We start from the raw sequence: 20,210 nt of genomic DNA, 5'->3' as shown, positions 1-20,210 counted from the left end.
TACACTATTCCCATCCTGCCAACACTGTACATCTCCTTCTTCCTCTGCTTCATTAAAACGTGTTCTGTTTCTGCCCCTCCAGATGACACTCCACAAAGACCCGGAGAGCGAAGACTTTGGATTCAGTGTGTCGGATGGCCTGTTAGAAAAAGGTGTCTATGTAAATATGGTCCGTCCGGATGGGCCAGCAGATCAGTGTGGCCTCAAGCCATATGACAGAGTGCTTCAGGTAATAAATGCAAAATGCAGTTCTGGAGGCTGGGACGGAGTGAATGAGTGGCTGAGAGGAAGAGAGAAGTGAGACCCATCCATGGCAGCACTAACTTTAATGAAAGGTAATAGTTAGCCAACTAGGTGAGCACTTAGCCACCAAGCGCTCAATGAGACCTGTGGTTTATGATGAGAAATCACTAGGCAGTCTCCCCAGGTGGTACCCCTAGGTCACACCTATTCCAGGACACAGCCTGCCTGGCACTGGCCTTTTTGAGCTCGGGCAACTCAAAACAACCAAACAGCTGTGTTGGTTCCCCCTCTCACCCTCAGTCCTTTTCCTATCATGTAAGAGGGGTGAGTTTTGGATAATCTAGACTGTGTTGACCAATATGTGTTCCTGCAAAACCCCATGTGGAGTTAAGTGGTGTTCATGAAGTTCTGTGCATGCCTTTAACAACTAAAAGAGTTTTCTAGGAAACACATCCTTCAAGCAAAGTGTTTTTCATGGATATTTTTCTTTGAAAGATACTTGATCTGAAATAACTGATGCAGAAACAGAATAAAAACTCTGGTCAAAAGCACAATCTGTGATAAATGTGACCTGGTCATACTGAACTACCAGAGGGACAGTAAGAGCGTGGTGAGTTTTGGATATTGGAGAGGAACTTTATATGGATGAGCAACAACTATTTTAGCTTCAACTCAAACAGCAACTGAGAAAGTGCAACCCCAATGAAAAAATTGCCACCATTTGGAAATGCCGATATTGTGACCATATTTGGAAACACTCAGAAAGATGTCTAGTTTTACTAATTTCTAGGCGGGGGTTGTTAGCAGTAGGATTAGAGCCAATATATTATGTACATCAGGTAACTGGAGAACTGGCAGCACTGTGGGGAACCTTGTTTAAGCTTGTTATGGTCTCTAGCCAGTTGGCTGCTATACAATTATTCCTTCTCGGCTTCAAATAAAAGATGGTGCAAGAATGAACAAGAAGCTAATTAGGCTCTGGGCTGCCTTTCTGTTGAATGTTGGATGTGTTGCTTTTTGCGAGTGCCAAGTGCTCTGGGAGGTGTGCCCGAAATCCTAAACAGAGCGGCGTGGAGACTTTCGACACCCCCTTCCACATGCTGTGCTGCACAGCTTACACCTACGAGAAGACGAGGTGATTGCCATTGTGTTGACATGTGGAGTTGTGAATGAGGGATTGCAGACGTAGTACAGGCAACCCCCCGTCAAGAAGTACAGAGATGCATTGCTGCGGATGCTTCACAGTGCTGCTGATTATGGGCATGATGATGTGCCTGAAGGCCAGCGAAACACCTTGTCCCTGCTATAACAGACCCTCTGCCTCTCGGCTGGATGGATTAGTCGGAGCACGGCATTGCACTAATGGCACTTCTGCACAGGAACTGCCTGGCTGGCGTAGAGCAAAGGCAGAGCAAGCTCCTGGCGTATCTCTCCTTGTCCACATGCGGCTTAGAAATTGTCCTGAGTTACTGCACTGTAAGGAGCAGTATTGGGGTCAGCTCTGGACACCAGCTAGGGCAGGGGGACGCTGCTACTGTCACAGAGCCTAGCTCTGTGGGCATGCATTAATGCTGGAAAAGGGTTTTGGATGGAAGGGTTGCATGGACTCATCCAGCCCTTATCCAGAGAAGGAAGCAACGCCTGGTCCCAGTGGTTACGTTCGCTCCAAAGGTGGGTGGGAAATTCCTTTCTCCCTTCCCTGCTTCCCCTCCCCATGCTGTTTGCCAGCCCCCCCATCCTGGAGCTGTTGTGGCACCAAGCCCAGGTGCTCTGGTAGCTGTAGGTGAGAGAGCTGGCGTGCTTCTTGCAGGTGACCCAGCCTAGAAATGTGCTTGAAGGTCTGCAAGAGACAGCAGCAGAAGTGCTTTCACTGCTGAATCCTGCAGAGAGAATTTGCAGCCGCTTTCTGAGCCCATGTGAAATGCATCCAGACTCCTCTGAAATGAAGGGTGTAAATGGAGAGAGCAGAAGCAGAAACTGTTCAGTATAGTCTCAATTTACTCCTGGTTGAGCTGGAAAATGGTTGGCAGAAGCCTCAGGGTCTGAACTGTATTTGTCTTCTAGGTGCTGAATACCCCACATCACAAATTTAAGGCCGGTAAAAGCTATGATGGCAAAAACATAATGGAAAATGGCAACCTTTCTCCTACAGGCTTGAACTGGAGAATTGGTTTTGAGCACTGCAGCATTTACTACTTTTAATACTGCCCCAGACACCAGGGGTCAGGATTTATGCCCAATCCAAACTTTTTTCCTGTTTTCCCCTACCAGTTATTGCATCAGTTCCCAGCTAAGGAAGGATGTGCTCAGCCTGGAGGTGTGCTCCCGCTCTGCTGTGCACCCGGAATCAGGGACCCCCCAGAAGTTGTGTGTTTTCACAGATGTGGGTTTAGCACCAACCTTGCATTTTCTGACTAACAAACATGGTCTTTCTGTTGTTCCTCCCCATGGCACATCCTAAATCCATCCCGGCAGGTAAACCGCATCCGAACGAGAGACTTTGACTGCTGTCTGGCTGTTCCCCTGATTTCGGAGGCTGGAGATAAGCTGGACCTGGTGATTAGCCGAAATCCCTTGGCATTGGCTGCCAACGCTCCCCCGGAGGGGAACGGAGAGCTGCCGGCACAGGTGGCCCGTGGCACTGAGGTCAAGGCGAGCGTCCAGACGCTCTGAGCAGCGGTAGCAGAGCAGACGGTGCCCAGGGCCTCTGTTAAGCTGTTGCGGTATTTGGGGTGTTTTTCCTGGTTTTTGCACTGGTATTTGTAAACGCTGTGTGTACCATAACCTGAAAGTGGGGAGGCGGGTCTTCAGTGAGCCTGTAGACCGCCAAATATTGCCAGGAAGGTCGGAGCTGGATGCACATCTTGGGCTGTGGGCAGCGCCAGCGATGGGACGAGCTGCCGATGGGACGAGCTGCTGATGGGAGGAAGGAGCATCCACAGCCATCCCCCATGGCAGGGCATCCGTCTGCACCCGGCCGTCAGGGTGCGCGGGGTCCTGCCTGCGATACCCTCCTCACCCTGAAGGCCTTGGCCATCCTACAAACACACATGGTGCTATTATGTTTCTTGTTTGCTCGGTTAATTGCATACAGCAAGACTGCAATGCCTTTCCTTTTCTGTTGTGCCCAGCTCCATCCTTTAAACACTCCTGATAAATTGATTTCCACAGCCCCCTGCGCTCCTGGTGGAGGCTGCAGAGAGCCCTGTTTAAAAGACATTTCAGAATGTGCTTGAGAGTGGATAGATGCAATTCTCGTTCAAAAATTGGTATTTGCAGCTGCCTCCTGCCAGCCCCGTCCGCGCTCCCCGCCAGGGCTGGCTTGCCCTGCGGTGGGATGAGGGACCTCCTCTCACCATCGATTCCCATGAGCAATGCGGGGGCCGGTGCTGGAGCAGTTATTGCAGAGCAGAAGGCTGTACCCAAGGCTAAAGGCCCTGAATTCCTGCCCAAATCCCTGGCCACCATGTGGGGCTTTTATGGAGATGCTTGCAAACCTGGCCCGTGCCCACAAGTAAAGAGCAGACTAGTGATCTTCCCAGGCCTGTCCCTGGTGTTCTGAACTAACAACGCCCTGTTGTCTCCCGTCAGGCATGAGAAGCCCTTTGTTAGATGGAGGTTGTGTGTCCTGTGTTCCGCGTGGGCCGGGCGGTGTGTGTGCCCGTCCGCCTGTCTTTGCCTGTTGCTGGCCTCTCCGTGGCTTTGCAAGCATGGCGCCCCGTGGTTGCCCCTCTCCTTCCCTCCTGAGAACCCCCAGCCCCGCGGGGAAGAGGGGCTGTGATGTTTGCCTCGGTTTCCTCATCTGCCTGACATGTTTCACGTATTAGCACTTTATGATGATGTTCCTGTGTCCCGGTGGTGGCGTGAGCCTGGCACCGCTTTCCCTGGGGAGGCTCAGGCATGGCAGAGACGAGGAGCTCGCTTGGTCGGACACCTGCAGCCCTGGCACCCACCGCCCCCATTCCCCCCTAACCCTTTTGGTTCCTCCATCACCGCCTGTGTGCCAGTGGTGCGTGTAGGGTGTCAGATGGGTATATGCCACTCATTTGTCACTTTGCTGAGCCAGGACTTGTCCCCGAGCCACTTTGCAACTCTGTCCCTCCGCAGCAGTGCAACGTATCAGGGTGTTTCTTCCAGACACGGTCCCGGCCCCATCCAGCTATTTGTCGTTGTAGCCATTTTCTCTTCGAGTATGCAATATCCCATACCATTGCTGCCACAACTAGATAATGTGCCATAATTGATACTGTGGAGCATTGATAGTGCAGCCGAAAGTGTTTTTATATGCAATATTCTGAGCAGTGGAAGCTCAATGGGGCTTCTCATAGGTTTTTAATGAAGACTTTTATTAAAGGCTTTAAAAAAAAAAAAAAGGAAGAAAAACTTGGTCCTTGTATCCCTTCCTATGCATTTTGAATGATATGAAGATGAAATGCATTACTTAAATGTGTATTTTTATCCATACATTAGAGTGTATTCCTTGTAAAGTATTTTTATATGCTAATTTTCTTATGTATCTATGAAAGCACAATATTTAAAAGTACAGCATTTCAAAGAATATTTTAGTCCTGTTTTGGACCTATTTGTAAATCTCTGTATTTAAATGGGATTGCAATGACTTTGACTTTTTTTTTAATTAAATAAAATCAAATGAAATGCATTTGTTTTGGTTTGCATCTCTTTCTGCTGGAGGACAACTCTGCTTCCAGCCCTATTTTAACTTGCCAGAGAACCCCCAGTTAGGAAACACCTTGAAGGACAACGGAGAGGGCATGCAGTGGGTTTTGCTGGGGGGCCACTGCTTATAGGGCTACAAGTGTGGGGCTGGGGCTGTCCCTTCCCACCGTCTGGCAGTGGGACTTGGGTCGCTTCCCTCCTTGTGGACATGAAGGCAATTTTGCTGTAGCTCTTAGCAATAAGAGCTGGAGACGCCTGTGCATGTGGTTGCAGCATCACTTGCAGCTTCACCTGGCCACACGGGAAATCTTGTTGGGTTAAACCTGGGCTACTTCATGATAAAACACTGATGCAACAAAACACATGGTGGCCATGATGTGGCTGTGGCAGCATTTGCAAAGCTATGGTTAATCCCTGGGGATGGGTTAGGAAACCACTGAAGGATGATGTGCCGGTGGGAGGGGGCCGATCTGATGCTTAGCACCCCACAGCCACAGTGGGGTGCCTTGGGGAGCTGTGCTGTGGTAGCCAAATCATCCCACCTGTGAAACCAGATATGCACAGAGATAATGGCTGAGAACTCAGAATGTAATTGCTTGTGTCTTTATGTTGAGGATTTCTTCCTTTTGCTCTTACAAAGGGGCAGCACATGCTGGGACACTCCCTGGATAAGGTCATAGCGAATCTTTGCTCACTGGCAAGGAAAGGGTGAGCTGGGTTTTGCAACCCTTCATGGCTTAGTGGGTAACGCCGGAATTTTTGGAGGCTGACCATGGTATGGAAATGCTCCTGGTTAGACCTGAGGAATCATTGCCACGTAAACAAGCCTTATCTGCCATCTCTGGCCACCCTCCTGGGTTGCAGACTTCAGAACAAGGCCCTTCACACGTTTGGCACCAGGGACTTGCCAAAGCCACGTGGAGCCAACCGAGACGCTGGGGCGATGGCGGGTTTAACGAGCACCCATGCAACGTGACCGACGGAGTTTCGGTGCGTACACCAGGTAAAAGGTTAGCACGGTGCTGCTCCCCTGGTATGCGCTGCCCGTCACCTTGGTGGGCAGCGTGTCCTCCTGCTAATGTCACCTTGTGTCTTGTGGACCTCAGCTGAGGCAGCAGCAGCAGCCACGGGCGGGTGGTGGCCGCCCACAGCAGGTACATGAAGCCCTTCAGCAGCAGCTCATGGTGCTTAGTGTTTTTTTTTAACTAGTTGTTTATTTTATTTTAACCTGAGACTTGTTGCAGTTGCTGTATGTGCCAGTACCAGGCTGCTCAGCCCAGGCATTGCAGGCTTCACCAATGGGAGGAGAAAACCCTGACAAAGTCCTCAAATCTCACCCAGCAGAATAACCAACCAAGCCCAAACCCCCACCAAATAAAGACAGCTGTGGGGCCAATCCTGGGCATGGGGCACTGCAGCCTCAGCAGTGATTAGGGCCTGATATATGAACGCTGAGCAGCTTTACTTTTCACAAGTAGTAGCCACCTACATACTGTTTTTTTTTCTTTCCCTACCTCAAACCATAACTTAAGGCTGCTCTGGTTTTACCTTCATCTACTTGACTGGAGAGGCCATCAGTGAGCCTTCAATGACCAGTCCCATACACCAGAAAAATGTTGTTTGTTTGTTTGTTTTTCTTTTTCTTCCTATTGGGCTTTTCAGATGTATCTGAACCCCCATGGCAGTGGTGCCACACTGCCAGGATGGTACCAGCAGCAGCGGGCAATGCCTGGGATGGGCTGAGTTGGGGTGGCTCAGCCCAATGGCAAGAGGTCCTCGGCAGCAAGTCATGAGGCTGCACTCATCTCCCTGTGAAGGGCCCAAGGAAAGCTGGTGTCTGCAGGGACAGTCTTGTGAGAATGTCAGTGCTCTATTTTCAAGGAAAGAAGAGAAAAAAAGAGGGAAAATGGAGGGGGGGGGGGAAGGCTACTTTAATAGCCTTGTAAGACTCAACTCGATGAAGAGTTGGTCTGGAGAAAACAAAGCACGAGTGAAGTAAGGCCATAGGCTAGGCAAGACTGAAATGACGTGGGTTGGGACCAGCACTGACTGTCCTTCACACTCAGCCAGTGTCATTGCCAAGGGGGGGAAAAATTTTTAAAAAAGCCCAACAAACCAAACTGCTGTTCATGACCCAGGAATGTTTTAGCTCTTGCTGAGCAGAGTTTACTCAGCATCAAGGTCTTTGCTGCTGCTCAGACCAGTGAGTGGCTGGGGGGTGCACAAGGAGTTGGGAGGGGACACAGCTGGGACAGCTGACCGCAGTGACTCAAGGGATATTCCATACCATACAATGGTGTGTGCAGCAACACAGCTGGGGAGGGTGGGCATTGCTGGGGGACCGGCTGGGCATCAGTTGCTTAGTGGTTTCTTTGCATCATTTGTTTTTCTTGGTTTTGGTTTTCATTTTTCCCTCTTTTTTTTTTTTTTCCTCTTCTCCTTTTTTTTTAATTATTAAACCATCTGTATCCCAACACCCAAATTTTTGCACTTTTATCCTTCTGATTCTCGACCCATCCCAGTGGGTGAGGGTGTGAGCGAGTGACTGTGCAGGGCTTAGCTGCTGACTGGGGTGAAAACACGACAGACATGAAGGCAGATAGTGAGCTGGGCGCATATATACACCCCACCCCCCCATATAAAAATGGATATAAATAAATACAATATTTTATAAGGACCAAAAAAAAACCTCAAACCAACAACCCCACAATAAGTAATAGGTTTAAAGAAAGAATTGAGCTACTCGAAGACCAAAAAAAGCATCCAAGAGCAGAACTGGTTTATAAAGGAAAATTTTATTTTCAGTTATAAGGTGATTACAAACTCATCTAAAAAAAGCAAAGATGACTTAAAAATATCCATGTACATTTTATTTATCTAAAAAGCAAAACAGAAACTGCAAAATACAAACATTTACCATATACACAAAGGCTAGGGTTTTTAGGATTAAATTACACTCCAGGATTTTTTTCAAATACAAATACTCCATTTTGGAACACACAAAAAATGTTTTAAAATGTTTTAAAAATATTTTTAAGGTCTTTTTTTTTTAAAAAAAGTTCCGATGACATTTTTAAGGAGGCCATCATCGATGGCGCCTCCTTGCTGTATGTGCTACTCATCACATTACTGTAGTCACAGTTTCTAGGAATTTAAATAATAAAAAAAAACCACCACTGTTGTTTTTTAGCCAAATACATCAAACAAGATGGACCACCTCGTATAACGTGAAGTCCCTGGCAATGTCATCAGGTAACAATCACAACATTACACTGGAGAAAAAAACAACATCCTATTGAACAACGAGCACTTCAGAACAGTACTGGGATGCTGCAATGCTGAGAGACTGTTGCTGGCTTCCAGGACAGGAGCAGATGACAAACAAGCTCAACCTGCCCCCTCAGGATTTTTTTTTTTTTTTCAGCCTCTCAACATAATTTTTGCCACTGTTCTTTTTTTTTCTTTATATATTGAAAAAAAAATATCTTTTTAACATCTCAACTGCAGAAGCAGATAGATTTAGAAACAATATGTATCATGCTAACATGTACTACAATACAGGACCGAAGCCTTCTCCTGCATATGCACGCACACAAAAGCACACATGCACAGCTCCTTAACATAATCGTTTCACTTTTTTTTTTTTTAATTTAAAATAACTGTATTTTTTCCCCATTATTTCTTCTGATTTTTCAAGTCAGGCCATGTTTTCCCTGTGCTGCAAAGGGGAAAGCGAGCAGCACTGTCCCACTGTGCACTGCAGAGCCAAACCACAGGGACGAAGCCTCCAGAAACTCACTACTTTTAAAAATGTCTTTCATTTGCTTTACTCCTAAAGCTCAGGGCTGTGTAAAGCATTAAATTCTTATACTTTTACTGATTATTGCAAATAAGGACCCAGCAGCAATACAAAAAGGCCATGCCATTCGATAGCCCAGCAATACCAGCAGGGTCAGGCTCTTTTCCAGTTGCAACTACAGTTTTCCACCTCTGATAGGGATAGGGGAGTAATTTGTTTTCTTTGTATTTTCAACCTGCAAAATTTTTATCTTGTGTCTCTTTTTTTTTTTTGGTCAAATGGTGTCTGAAGCTTCTTCTGTCCTTGTTTTAGAACATGGGTAAATTGAAGTCACCAATTCACAATGACATTTGGGAAAAACACACAAATAATTGAATTCCTCTGTTTATTTTTTTAATAGAAACAAATAAATTCAGACTTATTTATTTTTTTAAAGTAGAGAAGCATTGTCCATGTACAGGCTTGTTTTGGGAAGGCAGAAAAGAGCCATGATCCGGTGGAGGGTGCAGGGCTGGAATGGGCACTTTTCCAGCTGGGGCTAGTGCTGGTTACGCTGGAAGTCTTTTTTTGAGCAAGCTTTCCAGTAAACTCAAATTGACCATTGATACCAATACAATGTTTTTGTGACCGAAGTCTGGAGCTCACAGGGCCTCTTTTGCACTAGTTCATGGGCGTGTTCGGTGTCAAGTGTCACCAAATCAACTGAATACTTTCTTTCTCAAGCTTATCTTTGATTACAAGAAATAAAACAAGCTACTAGGGTCTGACAGTTCCTGACCTTTGCTCATGCAAATATACAAATATACAACTACACGTCAATCCTAACCACAAGGCTTTGGAGGCTGATTTTGGCGAAAACAAGTCGAAGGCAGCTGCCTGAAGCCACACCGCACCCACCCTCCCCGCACCAGGAGCTATGTGGCGCTTACATGGAACCAGGAGAGTCTTCACGGCTTCCTTGGAAGAGGCACAGTCCAGGATTTTGTCATTACTTTCCCTCTTTCAATACCCCCAATTTAGGAAAGGCCATTTGGACACCCTGGCAGGTTGGCTTTTTGCAGGCAAGTGGTGGTTAAACCTTCTCAATCCTCATCCTAAACAGCTCTGCAAGACTTGCAGACGTGATTTGCAGCCTTGGAATAGAAGCAATGTCCCCACTTGTGTGCGTGCATATGAGGGTGAAAGATTTCATCTACTAATCTACTTAAACACAGATTTATTTTATTACTGAAAGTGAGCAACTTCCATTGAATCTCCTGGAAATGATGTCAGGGTCATCTTTCTTCCAAGTGTACTTGAGCTGCTTAACTGACTTGTCCACTCCATTCAATACACAGCTTATTTAACATTTTATATACATTATGCCTCCATGAGTGATCCTGCAGTGACCACCAGACATGGAAGCTAATAATCAGTTATTCAAAAAAACGTTCAAATCCTTCTCCCACGGCTGCAATTTTGCCATTGATGCCATGAGTGGGAGTTTTGAACCCAAGTGTGACAAGCATGACCTCAACGAAACTGTAAGTCTCCTTAGCAAATAAAAACAGACGGGGAGGAGACTGGTAAAAGGCCTATCGAATGGAAATGTCCATGTGTCTTCAGATCTACTTGACTTGTCTAACGCTGAGACAGAGAAGAGGAACCGGGAGTATCTGCAGTTGAGAAAGGAGGATGCACACAGGACTGAAAACAGCTGCAGACATTAAAGGCTCTGCTGACAGTTGTTGGGGGTTTTTTTGGTGTTACAGCAACTGTAAGGCTGCATCTCTTTTTATTTTGTTTCCCTTTTTCCCTCCTCTCCCGAAGAACAGCAGCGACAATCAGTTTTGCTGAGCTGCTTCAGCAGAACATTCCTAACTCCCCTCCACTCCAGGAGCTGCGCTGCTGCTGCGGGGTGACCACCAATGTTGTTCTAGATGGCAAATACAGCTGCTAGGCTTTTGCATTTTCATTTACCAAACACAAGAACAAATCCATTGTGGACCTACTATCTCACACTTTAAAGAGGACTTTTCTAAGTGTGTGGATCTGTTTGGACCAGATGAAAAAGAAAGCTACGGATGAGAAGGAAAATGAGAACAATAACAACAACAACAATAAAAAAACAGTTCTATTTATGAAATCATACTATTTAAATATCAAAATACAGACTACTGGTAAAGTCCCTTACAATAGATGCCCACTCAGTGAGATCATAACTAGTGACAGGTGAACTGAAAAAGTTTGGAAAAATTGAGAAAAATAAGAAACAGGTCGGAGAATCATGTGGGGTAAATGTTCCCCTTTACATTTCTACTATCTCTTGATTTCAGTTCAGCTGGAAATAAATGCTGCTGAAAATCTGCCGTTTTTCAAGCCCAGAAGAACCCATGAATACAAGAGTACATGAAACATGAAAAAGGTGTGCGTTTTCTTGTTTTAAACTGAGGGGATGTGGTTCTAAAGATCTTAGGCCAAAACTGCACTAACTTTTCCCTGGCTCCAAACCAGTTCATCTATGACTAGTCATGATATTTTAATATAGAGTTCCTCATTTACATAAAACAGGTAAAATAGGTCACAAGTGTTTAAACAAGTAAATTAGGAAAAAAAAAATCAGTTGTATTTGAAGTCAAAAATTGGTAGAAAACACAGACTTTTTTAAAAAATTATTTTTTAATAAATTTGGCAGAGAATCATGTTGAAATGCAAATTTATTACCAAGAAAAGTTCAGAAATCTGATAATAAAAACGTTTAGGAAAAAACCAAAACTGTAAAAATGTGAGTGTGCTCATTGGAACTCAAACCCCAGATAAAACAAGAATTATTTTATTTTTATTTTGGAGGGAAGGGAAGAGGGGAGAGAGGAACTGTTTTCCAGAAACAATAATTTCTTAGCTCTTCATGAGTCCCAGCCCTCCCTTGCAGTCATGCTAAAGAGCACAGCAGGGCCAGAGAAGTTTACATAGAGAACGCTTCAATGAGGTTGTTGCATATGTGCGAGACATTTTCACTTGGTACATGGAAGCGACTGATTTCAATGGCACAGTTTATATCGAAATGGGGCTGGGTTCTAGTTCTCTAGTAGTTGTACTTTGAAAGGTGTAGTATTAGCCCTCTGGTTCTTCTTGCAAAGACACTCTCCACAAAGCGGGAGATGGCTAAATGCCCAGCTGACTCGCCGGAGACATCTTTGATGTGGCCAAACCATTTGTTTTCCCTAACTAAAGCTTGTCTCAGCTCTACAGCACAAAAGTGATGTGCAAACTATATCTCAAATGCGGTTGCATGACAATATATATATATATATAAAAAAAAATAAAAATCAAGCATCAGTGTTTCATCTGCACTCACAGAAACCATTAATTTAGACCCCCCCAACTTGCTACTCCCTCTTCACCCAAGCAAGCGTGCCTGTTTACTGCAGACACTAATTGTAACTCAAAAATGAGAGTCCAAGCTGAAGTCCACTAAGAGAGTTATCTTTGATTGCATTTCCTTGCCTTTGATGGTTAAAGGCTATTAGAAAAAATAAATTAGCTGTATGCATGTTTCTTTATTTTGGGCACATTTGATGACACTCCCTGGCTCACAAAATTTCTCCAGTGACCTTTGGATGGCTGTTGCCACTGGCCCAGCAGGTGACATTAGATGTTTGCCATCTCCAGCTGTGGAAAAGTTTCATTTATAACTCCTGTAATACAGCAACCAGAAAAAGAAAACAAAAGCAATCCTGCCACGGCTGGTTTTGTTGCTGCAACTCAGCTATCTGATGTAAAAATATGTACAAATTCAAACTAGAAAAATTTTGAAAGTTGTAGATGCTGCCACTTTTTCCTTTCCTTTTTGAAATTACTTTGGTCCATCTGTTACTTTTAAATCACCACTTTTCTGTCAGAGTAAAACCAACAAGCTGTTTGTGCTTCTGTGGCCAGTTGCCCATGGGACAAGAAAAAAATAAAATAAAACTACCGTGTAGGAATGTTAAGAACTGGATATGTTCCTGTTTAAATTACAAACTCTGCCCTGACAGACTAAGCTGACAGCAGAATAAACAGATACAAACTCTGCTTTTATCAAGCATTTCCTCTAAATATCTTTGGATAGCCTAACTGTGGTATCATAAGAAGAAAAAAAAAAACCAAAACCCAAACCCCTCTCCCTCTAATACAATGCCCACAAGAAAAGGCTGAGTTTTGCCAGAGAACCTGTTCCCAGCACAACCTGCTCAAGTTTTTTTAAAAAAAAAAAAAAAAAAAAAAGAAGGCTTTTGCCCCATTCCTATGCTCCTTGTAGTGGTTTCTCTTCACTCCCCAGTCTAACCTGGAACAGTACACAATTCCATTTCAGTGTTACATGTTTCCTTTGCCTTAACGTAAAAATCTCAAAACCCCTGTTTCTTCAGCAGATAAGATTCATAAGCCTCATAAATATGTCTGTCACACTTCACCCCCCAAAAAAAAGAAATTAAAATCACGGTTTAACCCAATGATGGGTAAGGAGACTGGGGGCCCTATGTCCACTGCTGCTATTTAGTAACATGGGACAAGGGACTTAGTCCTTTTGTCTGCTCCCCCAACAGTAACCACCCCCCACCCCCCACCCCCAATAAATAAATAAAGCAAATCCTGGTTACCGAACTTGGCAAAGCATTTTTGAGATACATGGATGAAAAGCACCCGTTTGCTGAGTGATATTATTATATTCATTACTATTACTGTTAACAACGTGTCTGTTATAAATGCCGGTTACACCAGGTGTAGGTGAACGGTTTTGTTCCTCCTGTTGGGGATGACCTGATTTGTGTTCACCTTTGGACAGTCAGAGTCCACAAGGGATTCTTTTATTTTTCTGCCCGAAACCAGAGTCCAATAACTAACAATGCAAACAAATGAGCAAGCGAATGCCTGAAGCCCCAAGAGGGCAGGTGCTGCTCTTCCCCACTCGGCTCCGGGGCACTCACCCCTGCTGCCCCCCCTCATTCCCCCCAGCTTGCAGAATTCAAATTTACACCAATGCCACCACAGTAAAATATGCTTTGCTGGAAAACTCAGGAGCAGGTGCTCAACCTCCCAGCTCACGCACAAACTGCAGGCATTTTGCTGAAGTTAAAAAAAAAACAACAAACCAAACCAAAAACCAACACCTGAAAACCTAGGGAAAAAGAAAGAAAGAAAAAAAAGAGTGAACCATGCCAAATCCTGCAAACGCCTTCCTGAAGTCCTCCTCTCGCCTGTGTGACAGGGTCCCATGCTTGGGAGGGACGGCCACAAGGCTTTTCACACCCAACTTCTCTGCCTCCCCTGCAAACTCCCTGCTCCAGCTGACCGGCTGCATCTTTATTCAGGGACTGTGCTAAACATAACTGTACCCTTTCTCTAATGCGACCCTGAAGTCTGTCGTTTACCACAATTGAACCAGAGGGTGGAAATACTACACCTTTGAAAATTCTCTTGAAACAACGCTTTTTTTTTTTTAATCATCTCTCTCAACAGAGCTTCTTTTGTGTGTTCTGTAGGTTACCCTGCTCCCAACCATACCAGCACCTAAAATTGCTTTCTGAGACTTGAATGTATTGCTGGCAAGACAATCAATTCAAGTGGTAAGGTGTATAATATTTAGAGATAAAGATATATATATTTAAAAAAACCCAATACTAGTAAATTCCTGTAATATGTCTAGTCTGATATGAAAGCTCTCCCTCTACAGAGAGACATCTGCTGTGATTACGTTACAAAATATTAAAAAAAAAACACACACAAAAAATAACTTTCTCTGTGAGAAATAAAAATAAATCCTAGTGCAAATATAAAGCTCTGTAAACCTGGTCCTATGAGAATCTATGGTTAGTAAACGGCAGTTAAAGCAGGTTTATCCTCTCACAGAGAGAGCTCACATCATGGTTTCCACAATGATATGAGTTGGCTTGATCAATCCGCCATTTGAAGTTCCATTAGGGCAGAAGGGGGTGCCGCTCTCTGTTTCTTTGGACCATCGATTCACTTCCTTGGGGGCAGCCACTGCTTTTATCCTCTGAAAGAAAGAAGAAAAGCGATGGTGAGAAGACCAAGCAGCCCCTGCATCTCCATGCGCAGGATGGAGGACATGGTCATCCAAGGATGGGGACAGTGGCCATCAGAGACATGCGTATGCCGTGTGGCTCGTCAAAGACGCGGGGACCCGGGCTGCAGAGCACCGCCTTCGACTTTTGCTCAGCTGCAGAGCCTGATTTGACGTAGGCAAGTCAGACACGAGAGAGCATTCACGGCATTATCCAGCATCCTGCACGCTGGGCTTTCAGCGCTGCAGCTGCTGCTCAAATTACGTGCGTTCTCCTTCCTCATTTAGAAACAACTCTGCCTTTTAGCCCAGCCGTTGATTGCCAAGTGGCAACTTCTCTCCTACATCTCAGTTCACAAAGGAAGGAATAAATGGCATCTGACCAGTGTTTACTCTCTTTCCTTTCCTAACATGGTCTTTGAGGAGTGTTTTGGCTACTTTTAGACTTGTCTCTCAATACATGGTGACAATGTAGGCAGGAAAATAAACACTCATGGAAATGCTCTGGCCACAGCTGAAAAAGACCATTAACACTTGGAGAAAAAACAAATGCAAGTGTTTGTGCTCTGGGAAATGTTCTTTTTTTTTATTCTATTCTTTCTTTTTTTTCCCCTAACCCGATGTGTCCCACTTTCTCCTCCAAGAATACCCTGGCCTGCATTTAAGACCGTCTCATTAGGCAAAACCAAAACTAATCTGAAACCTTAGAAGAGAATGGTTAAGTTTCATGCTTGCCTAGTCTCTAAAAACTTTCCACTGGAAGAAAAACAAACCAGGGGAACCTGTGCTGAACTGCAAAGGGTATGAGATTGCCTACAAATTCAAACCTGAGAGAATCCGCACTGTTAAGTCTGAATCCAACCCAGTTTTCCCACGATCAGGGCAGTCTGGATCCAGTGTTAGTATTTTGATTTGATTCATTAGAAATAAAAAAAACCAACCCCACAACAAAAAAAAAGCTAAAAAGTGAAGCCCACTGGCAGGAAGGTTTGCCTTTAATCCAGTCCCCCAGAGTGAAGGCCATGCCTGAAAGCCACACAATCCACAGGTGGACCCAAATTTCCCTGAAATTCAAAGAGCTCTTAGACAGCTGGGGTTGATCCAAGCCTCTCTCTCTCTTTCTCATTTCCTCAGTGCTTTGTAGCATGGTGCTTTCTTGTCCCCATGGGCTGGAGAAGAGAGATCTGGCACTCGGAAGTACCCCAGTCCCTGAGCACTTGTCTGCACATGGTGGCAATGATTTGCCAAGCTAAAAACTGCAGACGTGCGATGCAAGTAAAATCACCTGGTGTTTGTCTGAGGACAGAAGGCTGTGTGTTTGTTCTGTTTCTGCTGTTTGCCCAAAGGACAGGTGATCTTTAACAGTCTTATTTGCATTCACGGCAGGAGAGGCACCCAACTTTGCCCTACCTGGATAAGGTGGCAGCTTTCCAAGCATTGTGCTCATTTTGTAAAAAACACAGCAAGTTAAAGCTCCCTTTCTCCTCTAGACAGACAACTGGTTGCCTTACCTCAATAAGCGACCCATCTGACTGTATGATGCGGATGACCATCACCATAGGGATGCAGATCATGGAGGAAAGGGCAAGAACCCAGCCCAAGCCAATTGCCCAGTCTGGGTATGTGTAGACCTTGTTGTATGTCAGTGGTTTGTACTTGGCCAAAGAAAAGATAAAGCACCCCTGTGAATGAGAAAGGAAAACAAAGTGAGGCTCAAATAATGCTGAAAGCAGCATGGCTCTGGTGCTACCAATGGCCCTAAGGAAGACAGGCAGTGAAAGGCAGAGCTGATGGATACCATATGTATTTTAAACCAACGGAGGAATTATTATTCCATTTAACTTACTGAAAGAGCATCTGCTTATAGGTAAACTGTTGCTTGACACCCTAGTGTCAAGCTGAACAGCTGCAGTACGTTGCCTGTTCTTTTTTAGGGCTCGAATACTTGCTGTACATTGTAAGGAGCTTACTGGGGTGTTCTTCCCCGCAAATGAAATACTTCAAGCTGAGTGTCAGCCTCAGACTGCTCAAGCCTTTTTGTTAAAATGTCCTAGTAGTCCTCTCACTTCAAGCAGGGACTGCTCTTTGGAGAATGAGTTTTCTGTGTCATGAATGTAATATTTTGCCAATCCCAAGAAAAAAACACTCAAGTGTAGACAACTGCAATTTGCGCAGGCACAGCAGAGAGCTGTCACATTAACAGCTAACATCTGAGAAGACGATGTCTTTGAGGTGTATGTTCAAGCCACAAGCAGCTCTTTACAAATTGGTCTCTGAATGCCACAGCCTACACTTGAAGAGAAGCAGTAAGAGGCGGCTCAGAGCTGCTACATGGAAAACTTGGAAGAGCCTGGGTCAGTACTCACCACACAAAGAACTGGTGTGATCACAATCCAGCTCCATTTCATCCAGGGACCAGGTCTGTATCCAATCATATCCTCAATGGCATCATAAATATTATCAGCGCCTGAAACAGCCAGTGAGTGCATCTATCAGAATCGAGCATATAAAAGCCACGTAAGGCTGCTTTTCTAGCCCCCCCCCCCAAGAGGTATTTAAAGGGAAGATGAGTGTGTCAGATGTATTGTTCAAATGCTTCCCATGGCTGTGAATTTCAAGATGATTTTCTCCTTGAGAAGCTCAAAGGTTGGAGGACTCTCTCATCCTATACACTACTTATTACTTAGACGCAGGAGTGCAATGCTAATCCCTCCTGCCCACTCCTCTCCCCAGACTCCCACTGATCTTGCTGGGGGGGATCACCATGGGAAGGACCCAACAGCAAATGGTACACTCTGCTTCTACAGAAATTTGACTGATGCAAAATGAAGGCTTTGTTTGTTTTTCTTTCCTAAGGAGATGGAGTACATGAAGAATCAGGGAAATGACCAGTCCTAAGCAGCAAACATCTGGTCATTCCTTGGCTACCATCTCAGGCAGCTACACAGGCTACTGTCAGACCTTTGTACTGAGCATCACCTAAAAAATAACAGGACAGAATAGACTCTTCTGTCAGCTTGCTTTTTCTCTTTCCTATTTGGTTGGCTTGCCCCTTGCAGACATTGCAGCTCTGAAAGGAAATTCTCTGAGAGACAAACAGAAATTTTCACGGCTGGCCAAACTTTCAACTCTCCTCTCTAAACACACATGTAAATGCTTAATTGTGTCTTTATTAATTAGCAGTGGAAAAATACTCATTTTTGTGTGGAAAAACACTGGAGGTTGGCTTCACCCCAGATGCAAATTTGTCTCCAAGAGATCAGTGCAAATTTATATTAATGGCATGTGTCTGTTGCTGGGAAGAAGATTCTGGGGTGGCTGATGATTAAATGTTTGGCTAGCAAAATTGTCACTGACTCATCAAAAGGTATCAGATGAAAGGATTCTCACTTACCATAAACCCAGGCTACAGCAATACATTCAAAGAATGCAACCCACAAAAGGCATACACCACTAGCTGCATAGTAGTCAAAGAGTTGAAAAACATACATGCCACCCTGTAACAGAGAGAAACAATGGATTATGATCCAACAGGAAAAACCCTGAATACTTCAGGCTCAGCTCCCTGTAACATCTACCGACATGCCTTAATGATTGCTGTCTAACAAGAAGAAATATCAAGCAAGTTGGTAAGGTAAATATTTAGCATTACCTTCCCCAGGGAATATGCATGTTTACTACATGCATCCAAACAAGACGACGATTAAACAAAATTAAGCCACTTAGGATAATCTCCTGAGACACTTAAATCTTTCCTTCTTAAAAATATTTTAGGATGGGCATTTATAGAAACAAATGATGTAAAGAAATAACAGGTCGTCTCCTAACATCAATATCTCCAAAATACTAAAAATGGAAGTCAGTTCTTACAGGGGGTTTTCGATTATGACTTCAATGGAAGGACTTTTTTCATGAGAATAGTTAATTTTTTTCTTTCTAACTCTATTTATACTATGCTGTTAGACTCTTTGCACTCACTACACTGAACTGTATATATCTGCACTTTTACTTGAAAAACTGTGTTTGTTAGGCACCTCGAGTGCAGGTACTATTTTAATTCCCACAATCATGCTCTTCCAGTTGTTTTTAAAATCTGGCTTGGATTTTATTTTGGAGATAAGTATCATAACAGTGCAGCCACTGGAACATATTCCTGTCTTGTTTATACTAGAATAAATTCAGGGGTATTTCATACAAATCTGTGTAACTAAGATAAAAATCTCTTTCCCTGCATGTACTGGATGGATTCTTAATCTGCTCTGCTGAAGGTTCCCAATGCATTTCATCATTTGGAGTCAGATGTTAATATTCATACTCATGCTGATTAGTACCTGAGATCAGATTGAATTTAATGAGATTTCATTTCTCTGTTCCTCTGACTGAAAAGGGGGGAATATATATAGCTCCCTTTCAGATCTAGGGATGAAAGATGCTCTGTAGATCTAAAGATCACCGCTCTTCTGAGTGGCTAATTTCATGCAATCTCATCCATAGCTAAAATTGGTCAAAAAATTGGCTACTTACCTCAGTCACCATAGTTAGTCCCAGAAGATAGCTAAGGAAACATACTATAGCGATGAAGATTTCCCGTCGGTAACCCTTCCTTAGGAAGGATGGGTGCAGATCAACTAATGACGTGATCTGTCCTTCAACTTCAACAAACTAAAGGGGAAAAACAACAACAAAGAAAGGTGACTTGAAAATTACCCGCCATGCATTTTATCCGGGCTCATACTTAAACAAAGGCTCCACAGCAACACCATGACTGCACTCTGTTGCAAAATGCTGCTCTGAATAAATAAATTGGAAGCCATTCCATTGTAACCCAGAGGTTGAAGCGTGGGGGCAGTTTTCAGGTTGGAACAAGCTTTCAGAATTGACATTCATTTCCTAGCAGCCTTACGAACTACCAAAGCGATTCTGAAAATGCAAGCCACATGGATAAAGAACTTAATTTGATGACAGCCATTATGTGGCATTTATGTTGTAGCTGTTCCAGAAGATGTATGCTAGAAAAGAGGCAAAGAGAAAGCACCCAAAAAAGCCTAAGCTAGAACAGTACCTCCCAGTCTTTTTTTGATGTGCCAGAAAACCTCACAGGTACTAGTTAGGTTAATTCCACAATTGGATAGAATTCTACTCTTGGGTCTGCTAGTGAAAAAAAATCCAGCCAAGGGAAAGCAGACTTTGATGTGAAATAGCAGCACTTCTTGACTGAACTTGTCTTTCCTGAACCTGTGAGCAGAGTACCTCTGACTGAGGCTCTGGGGTACTTCTGCAGCAAGAATGGAGCTGTAGATACAGTTCCCATACAAAGATTTGGTAAACCATTTGCACGTGTAGACCAAAAATAAGCGCTGAATAGACGAGCAAAAATCTTACATTATCTAGCTTCATGGTAACTGTACTTCCACTTACTTGCCAGTGGAAAACTGCACGTAAGATGCA

The 20,210-nt window shown here is 44.3% G+C and overlaps 2 protein-coding genes across 17 annotated transcripts in view; one reads left to right on the top strand and one right to left on the bottom strand.

Moving 5' to 3' along the window:
- Positions 1–4,227, top strand: part of GRIP2 (glutamate receptor interacting protein 2) — a 294,138-nt gene extending 289,911 nt beyond the window's left edge. For all 4 annotated transcript variants that reach the window (XM_075762147.1, XM_075762150.1, XM_075762146.1 and 1 more), the window contains exons 23-24: positions 83–229; positions 2,719–4,227. In XM_075762147.1, the coding sequence (XP_075618262.1) occupies positions 83–229; positions 2,719–2,916 (345 nt within the window). In that variant the 3' untranslated portion in view covers positions 2,917–4,227. The remainder of the gene's footprint in view (positions 1–82; positions 230–2,718) is intronic.
- A 3,469-nt stretch (positions 4,228–7,696) lies between these two features.
- SLC6A6 (solute carrier family 6 member 6) overlaps positions 7,697–20,210 on the bottom strand; it is a 93,484-nt gene continuing 80,970 nt past the window's right edge. For all 13 annotated transcript variants that reach the window (XM_075762161.1, XM_075762160.1, XM_075762153.1 and 10 more), the window contains 5 exons: positions 19,287–19,424; positions 18,157–18,259; positions 17,129–17,229; positions 16,274–16,444; positions 7,697–14,735 (listed from right to left, as the gene is read on the bottom strand). In XM_075762161.1, coding sequence (XP_075618276.1) covers positions 14,595–14,735; positions 16,274–16,444; positions 17,129–17,229; positions 18,157–18,259; positions 19,287–19,424 — 654 coding nt within the window. In that variant the 3' untranslated portion in view covers positions 7,697–14,594. The remainder of the gene's footprint in view (positions 14,736–16,273; positions 16,445–17,128; positions 17,230–18,156; positions 18,260–19,286; positions 19,425–20,210) is intronic.

Source organism: Balearica regulorum, chromosome 10 (assembly GCF_011004875.1).
Source record: "Balearica regulorum gibbericeps isolate bBalReg1 chromosome 10, bBalReg1.pri, whole genome shotgun sequence".
NCBI classification, from domain to species: domain Eukaryota; kingdom Metazoa; phylum Chordata; class Aves; order Gruiformes; family Gruidae; genus Balearica; species Balearica regulorum.
The sequence above is the reverse complement of the archived record's forward strand: the minus strand, read 5'-3'. Positions and strand labels throughout refer to the sequence as shown.